General features: G+C 35.4%; 1 protein-coding gene across 1 annotated transcript; it reads right to left on the reverse strand.

Annotated features, from left to right (window-relative positions):
- Positions 1-2,661: 2,661 nt before the first annotated feature.
- LOC142530503 (AAA-ATPase At2g46620-like) lies at positions 2,662-8,096 on the reverse strand. Its single transcript, XM_075636338.1, has 2 exons — positions 7,896-8,096; positions 2,662-3,657 (listed from the first exon to the last, which is right to left on the reverse strand). The coding sequence occupies exons 1-2, from the start codon at positions 8,094-8,096 to the stop codon at positions 2,662-2,664; spliced, it is 1,197 nt and encodes a 398-aa protein (XP_075492453.1).
- Positions 8,097-8,700: the final 604 nt, after the last annotated feature.

Raw genomic sequence — 8,700 nt, forward strand, 5'->3', positions numbered from 1 at the left:
ATTATCAATTCAAAAACAACGTTACAGATTAATCAATTGATTTATATTAAAAATTTACAAACATGCATACAAACGCACATATATACATATGTAAGGATTAAATGATTTAGCTTTTAAATAAGTAAATTTACTTATTAATATAAATGTCGAAAAAATATTTCAAACTGAATATGTTATATATGTCAACTAATTATTAGTTCATAATATGTTATAATTGAGTATAAAATTTATAAAATTCTATAAAAAAAATTCACAAAAGTTTATAAAAATCTTGCAAAAAAATCTACATGAATCCAAGTAAATCTGTTTATAAATCTGTGAGATTCTGTATAAGTCAATAAAAATCTATCAAATCCATAAAAGTCTATAATTTGAAAAAGTCATTAAAAGTCATCAAAATTCTGAATTGAATACACCCCACTAAGTATTTACAACAACATTTAATTAAAAGTGTCTACAAAAAAGTGTCACAATAGCTATTTATCGTTGCAGTGAGCTTTTTTTTTTCTAAATCCACGAAATCTTACTTATTTGTCATAATGTATCTCTCAGTTGTTTTGCAGGTCATGAGTACATGGGTAAATTCGAATCACAGCTCGAATCCGCTGTGAGGGTTGAAGCAATTGTTGCGGTTTCGGTTAAACCTGCTACATACAATGAATGACAAGCATTAGAAGTAAAGAAGACAAGTGAAACTAAAAATAGGCAAGAAAACCTCCATGTATTGATTAATTCTGTTTTGGACTCGTTAATTTTACAATTCATTTGTCTGATATAAATTAGTTGTGGTTGTGACTCATCTATGACAGTGTTATTATAAATGCACTAGTGCTTTTATTCTTGAACATAATTTTTGATACCGAGTTGATTGTCAATTTCCAATGAACGCAAATCATATTCTATAACATTATTTACTTCAACTTCATCATTGACATTCATTTCACTCGACGTCTTGGGCTTCCGGTAAATCCGTATGATCGTTCACTTGATCATATAATCGCTTATCAACTTTTTTTTCTTTGTTGTATACTGCTTGCAATGTAAAGGTTAATATTATATGTTCATTCTAAGTAATATCTATTATCACATGCTTCCATTAAACTCCCAAAATCCCATGATGTAGCAGCACTCCGCACTGGTATTTCGATCAAGAAAATTGACAGACGACGTGAAATTGAGAGGACCTAGCTATTAGGTCAAGAATAAAAAAATAAATAAAATAAACTCAATTATTTGATATAGCAAAGATACGCATGCACATGTTTTATACTTCAATAACATGAAGAAACAGTTATCTCTCATACATGCATGGCCATGTAGAAAGATGACATCATTGGTATGTTTAAGTCGTATGTCTAAATATGGTAGAGCAAGTTGCCCTTATTGTTGTATTAATTCTGTATAACATATGATTAATATTGTGGGTTTTTCATACAAACAAACGCTAAATTTATTAGGGTGTGAGAAAATATAATTGACACAGTACTGCCGGAGTTTTGCTTTAGTTGTGGGACTTTATTTGCCCCAACGGCCGGCACATATATATATATATATATATATATATATATATATATATATCATCACTTAGAGAGAAGAACCCCAACCTTTATGCATGTAAACCTGAAACGCAATATTCAAATAGGAATTATAGCCTTGACATATTACGACGCTAAATGAATTTTTTAGAGAAAGAAAAACTGCGACATTACTTTGTTTATTCTGTATCGATAATCTTTGCAATTTTAGTCCAGTGACATTGATATGTGTAGTGTAGTGTCGTGTCAAAATTTCATACTGAAAAAACAATAAATTGTCAAAAATTAAAAGATACAAAACTAAAACTAAAACTAAAATTGAAGAATAAAGAAGCTCAAAATCGCAAATAAAGAAATATACATAAAACTAATATTATTACAGTTTTTTCGAAAAACAAAAATTACAGATGAAAAGTTTTAGACAATCACGAATAAAAAGACCATCCATCAACGATATTTTATCAAATCAGCTACCACGCATTAGACGATAAGATTGATCTTTCAAGGAAAAAAAACATTAGAGATAATGTAATCAGGATCAGCTAGAGGAGACGATGGCTTAACTAAATGGGATGAAAAGCACCAAAAATAGGCCACCTAGCCTATGCGGATGGTCTTCAAGGAGAATATAGTCACAAAAGCCACAAGACCGTGGATCAAATCAAACATGGCAATTCTCTCCCGTTAAATGAGTAAAATATTTTGGGTTGGGATTTAACTTTATGTGTGTTGTAGATTTGTCATCAACACGCACTATGTTGCCATCAATGTATCTTCTTCTACTTCGTCATTGCCCCCAATTTGTTTGTTGTTATTGTGGAGTTTAACAAATGAAAGTAATCTAAAAGTTATCTAATGATATGATGAATCCAAAGCAACACTATTATCACATATTGTCGATATTACAGCCATTACTTGTATGGTGTCCCAATGAACACAAAAACTTCTGTGAGATAAAGAAGTATTGTTTTTTATTGTAAATATAGACATAATTGACTTGTCTCACAAGAGACTTACTACAGTTACATCAAGGGAGATTGATAATACAAGTTGTGCTGGTCTTGGACATGCCAATCAATGAAAATATTCCATCCGAAGCTGAAAAAATTTCAATACCCGACTAAGTTTACGTGGTGTTCAAATCCGAGTTCTCCCTCTCATTCATATGCATATCCAATTTCTTCATAGAAGCCTTCCTACTACTCCTTGCCCTCAATAGTCCATATAAGTTCTTGATCTTTTTCATGGGATGTACTCCATTTTGACCATCTTTCGTGACCGCGCTGGAATCCGACAACTCCTCCGAATCCCGACCTGAGGTCGACCCGCTCGATCGTCTCCCGACCCGACTCGCCAGGTTGCCCTGCAAAGCCGTGATAACGGTTTTCGAAGAACGGGTCGGAGAGCCTCGGTTCGAGACCATGATCCCTCCTATCTCAGCCGGGCTCAACGTCGCCCCAATTTGAAAATTTTCCTCCACTCGTGAGAACAATTTGTGATCTTTTAGCCCCAAATGGCTGTTAGCCAAGGATTTAAACGCAGTGAAATCGCAGAGGGGGAAGTAAATGTGAACGTCGATTCTGCCGGGCCGGAGAAAGCTGGCATCGATGTTCTCTTTGCTGTTCATCGTGAAAATCATGACCCTTTCTTCTCCACTGGAAGAAATGACTCCATCCATGAAGTTAAGGATCCCTGATAAGCTCACGGCCGTCGATTTGTCGCCCAAATAACGGTACAGATCCTCTTCCACTAGCAGAGATTTGTTCGTCGTTTGCAGCAAGAGGCATTTCAGATTGGAGTCGCTCGTGATTCTGTGCAGATTGATTTCGTTGATGTCATATCCCAAGAATTTGGCCACGGCGGCAATGAAGGTGGATTTACCCGTACCCGCTGACCCGTAGAGCAGGTAGCTTCGCTTCCATACTTTGCCCAAACGATGATAAAACTGTTTGGGTTTCAGGAAATTGTCTAAGTCAGATTTGATTCTTGTTTTCAGATCCGAATCCATCACGACCATCTCCATGGTGGCGGGATGCGTGAGCGAAATCGATCTCCACCGCCCGTTTCTGTGAACTTTAACGAACAAACTCACCTCTTTCATCTTCTGCTCCAGCGCCAGTTTCTGTGGTATAACTAGATTGGTCAATATAATATATGAACAAAGTCCATATTTAAGCAATAATCTTTCTCAACATGTAAAATTTATTCAGCTTTATACGTAATTTTACTCAGATATTGATTTCAACATATATGTAGTGTGCGAATATAAACTTGACAAGCAAACAGATAAATAGTGAACCAACGAATGATATGTGTGATTGATTGATGAATTGAATCTTAAATGCGGGGGAATTCGGGTAATAATAATAATTTAATTCGTACGCGCGTAATACAAAAGCAGGCATGGTCGAATCACCCCCTTCAACGGTGAAGAAAAATTCGCAATCATTTTGCAGCATTTTTTAAATAATTTCATAATTTCTTCTCCCTTGCTAATTGCAGTTGATAAATCAATGAATATCTATATGATTAATTAAATAACAACGATTATTTGAACTTGTTGCCTGCAACTTTTTTATTTTAAAGATTTCTTATTAGAAATTATATGCTTTTTAAAAAACATTTTAAATTTCAAAAATTTGGATAAATATTAAAGAAAATATTTTAAATTTTTCTGAAATAATAAATTTTATAATAATTTGTACTAAAATATTCATTAATTTACTGGAATATTATTATTATTATTATTATTATTATTATTATTATTTATTGCATAAAATATGCTTTTAGAGTCAAAATAGACAATGACTCATTGACCATTGAGGTTTCAAGTTATCATAATTTAATGGTATGTTGTTTGAATATAATTACCTGTGGTTGCTTATTTTATTCTCACAAAATATGACCATAACTCCACATATGATCGCAAGTCACCAGTTAAATATTTGCGGTGTATCGTATTATATTATAGTAAGTTTTTTTTTTTAATGCAATATGGTCCATTTAGGGGGCGTAACGCAAATCATTCGACTCGATCTTTTAACTTAGATTATCAAATTTATGCTATTATATGATCGTCTGAAAGTTCAAAAGCTCGACTATAAATATTTTTTCTATATTAAATTAATATTTTCTTAATGTAAAAAATCATTTAAATGATTTTCTTATCTTTTTCATTAAAAAATCAATACAAAACCTCTCTCTTAATTGGAGACATCAACTTGAAACAAACGAAGGGTTTCAGGTCGCGTTATTGGACCGCCAAACCTAGGCTTTATTTAAGTCAATGTTTGGTAATCAAGTTTACAAAATCATAAATGTAACTATTTTAATTTGGCTAAATATAAATGTAGATTACAAATATGCTCTCATAAATCATTTAGTAAATAATTTAAATAATATGATGATAAATAAGTGAGATGAGTAAATTTGGTAGTTTGAGTTAAAATAGATGGCGGGATAAAAAAAAAATCACATCAATTAAAAGAGATTATTATTTTTATTAATAAAACACAAACTTAAATCGCAAAGAGATACCGAAAGGAAATGTCAAATATGCGACGTTGACATGTATCAAAAGTCAAGCAAAATTAATAATGGACATGGCTTTATGCTTTGGTTTCCCATCACATCCCGATTCTCGACGCATGAGGGAAGATTTCATCCTACCTTATGGGACACTGCTCCCATGAAAAGATCAAAGGCCCAGATTTATACAAACATACATAGGGTCCACCAATTTCTTTAAAATCAATGGCCCAGATCCTATGGGACACTGCCCCCACAGATAGTGTCGAACCTTCCACCGATGAGATAGAAAGGAACCAAGAGCCGAAGTTTAGGCTCGTTTTACAAGAAGTTACACTCATTTCACTCAAATAAAAGTATATTTTTAAAATAAATAAATTTCACTCGAAAATACACTAAGATCCTAGTAAACTTCATGATTATGCCATAATCTGATTTTGTGTATGTAGATTATGATGCACACTTTCAAGAAACAAAATTAAATGTGATTGCCAGTGTTGTTCATCTGCATATAAGGTGAACAAAGTTGGTGAAATAAAAAAATGTGGATGAAGCTATAGAAATCCCACAAGACTGAGAAAGGAGATAAATATAAACTTGCATTAAAATGAACATTTATTCTTGGTAAATCAATGTGTTTGTCGCGAAAATTTGCGGGCGTGTCAGGCACGTGTTCGTGCCAAATTTGTGAAATAATCCGACTTCTAATCAAACGTTGCGAATCTCGATTCGATCGTTCGTTCTAATTCCCTCAAAATGGCTCCAAAAATAAGAACTTGAAAAGACGAATATAATGAAATTAAAGGGGGAACTCATAAACAACATCAACATATGTTATGCCGTTATAAATTCGAACAAAGCTTTCACATGAGAGTTGGATGGACATTGCTAAAATCTATAGAATGCTTGTTGGAAATGACAATAAACAACAGAGCAAATAAGAGAAATTTTGCATAAAATTGATAAGGAATTCTGCAGAGTTTTTGCTGTAGATTTTTTGTGTGAATTTGTCGGGGGCCCTTTTCTGATTTCCTTCCCTCACTTTTGTCACATTCTGCACAGCAGTTTTCCCTTCCCCCATCACTCCACGTTCTTCCACATCGGGCAATGGCAGCAACTGATACTACGTTTCTTCATTGGGCCAACTGCAATTTCACTTGGGCTTCTTATATTGGGCTGTGGTTTGGGCTTCATGGATTTTGCTTAATTAAATTGCTCCCAACCAATTTGGGTCCTTGTTTAGTTGATTTGGGCCAAACAATTGCCCCCGGTAGCCAATTTGGCCCATGGGCCAATTTGGCTATATATGTAATAATTCTAATGTATTAGCCCATTTATAAGTTGGGCCCAAATGCTAACACGACATATATGATGAGGAGGCAGAGGAGGAGAAAAAAGAAAAGATAGCAGTGTGGTTTTCCTCCTAAACTTCTTCCTTGCCTTCCTCCCCCAAGATCCTCCAATTCTTCACTACTTTTCAGAACATATCCTCCTTCGCCTTGAGACAACTAATAACTGCTCACGAAGATCACATATCCCATACCACCGCCGATTATATCGTTATTGTGATGACATCCAAGTTTCTGAAAATTGCAATCGTCAACCTCCTTCGCATCAAGCCACACCTTCTCAAGGTAGGTATATTTTGTCATTTTTCTCAATCCTCCATCATAAAAACATTGTAGAATATGTCACATTTTCATGCTGCACTCGAGGTGTTTGTGAATATGTCTGAATGAGTTTTTGATGAGCAACACTTACTGCATGATATCTTAAATAATCTACCTTCAATGTTTTCAGCTTCTCAGGATTCAAGCCTCATTTGTTCGGAGACGTTGATTCAAGTGAGAGATTTCAAAGCAGAGAAAAGGTTATCCTAACAACTCTCCAATAGAAGAATACAAACTTTGACTCCAAGGAAGAGCTGGTAAAGAAATTGGAGGCCGAACTCGCTCAGCATAAAACCAACATGATGGCCCTTCTGCATGACAATGAAGCCTTGAAAGTTTTCTCCGATAAGCTCAAGGCCAATATCCAGCACTTGGGTGATGATCTGGTGCAACAAAGCATGCTTACCTGCAGTGGGAAGACCCCTTGAAAGCAGCATAACATACTCGTGCAGAGTGTCTGTCCAAGTGGGAGGAATTGCGCCATCTTGGCCTTTCTTGAATGCTCACGCACCACCATTAACATTTCATTTTAGTATTTTGTTTGATGTTCGGACCAGACCACTCTGTGGTAGATCTTTTGATTGGTTGTATTTCTTTGCCATGATTTGGCGTAATGTTGGATTTTGGATGTTGGATAATACCTGGAAATCGAACTTTGTTGATGGAATTATGTTATATCTGTTGCTTGGGTTTGTCCACAGGTGTTTGCACATATTTGTATTTCTGGGATGTCACGTTTACAAGGAAAACTCTGCCCGAATTTCTGTAAAATAAATTAAAAACAACGGCTAAATAGCCTGTTTTCTTCAATATTATCACAATATGCGATCACCATTGCTCACTATCACCCATACTTTCCAAACAACATCAAAGTATCGGAATACGTAATAAACGTGCTCTACACGTCATCAATTCGACTATCAAGACAACACATAATTCCTCTCAAAAACCATATCAGCTGCAAAGGATTCCATGAGCAATGATTTTATTTATTCACAATGCTCCATCCATATTTACAAACAAATTCAGCAAGGAATGGCTTAAAAGCCTATTCCTCGCATATTTACAGAAACTTTCTACGAGTCAATATCTCAAAATTAGCCAAAGTGGCTATCCAGCCTACTTTGTACAATACTTCTCATCTATTCCATCTTTATAAAACCTCTGTCTCCGGCTGTCGATCTTTCATCTGAGCCGGAGCTAAAATTAAATCCTCCATTTGTAACTCTTCTTCCTTGCTACATCTATATTCCTCCTCAAATATAGCTCTAGCCCCATCGATATCCCACAACTCCTGAGGCTGCACTTTGTTCACAAGCTGCTGCAAAGTGGCTTTCCTCTCAGAAGTTGCAGCCACTTCCATCTTTTCCTTAGTGAATTTAATCATCGACCTCCTCGATAATAGATCGAACCATGGGTCTAGGAGAGACCATGGCAGTAGGTTTGAGCACCTTCTCAACTGCTTCATTAACTTTTTGAATGTCCATGTATACTGCTCCTGATTGCCCATACACCCTGTAGTTACGAAACATAATTAGACCAAAAGCTCCATCATAATATCTAGCTTCCACGACATTGGAATTATATTGATACGGCTGTGAATCAGCCTGTACCACTTCAACCTCAACTTCCTTATACATTAACAATAACTGGTGCATGGAGGATGACACACAATGATTGGTGTGAATCCAATCCCTCCCTAACAAAGTATGGAAGCTAACACTGGAATTGACAACGAAGAAGGTTGACAGAGAGGATCGAGACCCTACAGTGACATTTGCTGGTAAAACTCTCAAGGTTTTGGTGGATTCTCCGGTACAGGCTGCCACAAATACTTCTGTAGGAATCAAGTCTTCCACATTCTTCCCCAACTTCTGAAGGATTCTGTAGAGTAGAATATTCACAGCTGACCCATTATCTATCAGTACCCTAGACAACGGCTTTCCGTTAACATGTGCTATAATATG

The sequence above is a fragment of the Primulina tabacum genome, chromosome 17, assembly GCF_025594145.1.
Source record: "Primulina tabacum isolate GXHZ01 chromosome 17, ASM2559414v2, whole genome shotgun sequence".
NCBI lineage: Eukaryota > Viridiplantae > Streptophyta > Magnoliopsida > Lamiales > Gesneriaceae > Primulina > Primulina tabacum.

Bases quoted from the DNA above. Each gene is read 5' to 3' on its own strand.
- LOC142530503 (XM_075636338.1), bottom strand. From the start codon at position 8,096: ATGGAAGTGGCTGCAACTTCTGAGAGGAAAGCCACTTTGCAGCAGCTT. The intron at 3,658-7,895 runs GTTTTATAAAGA...GTTATACCACAG, and splicing joins ATCGACAGCCGGAGACAGAG to AAACTGGCGCTGGAGCAGAA.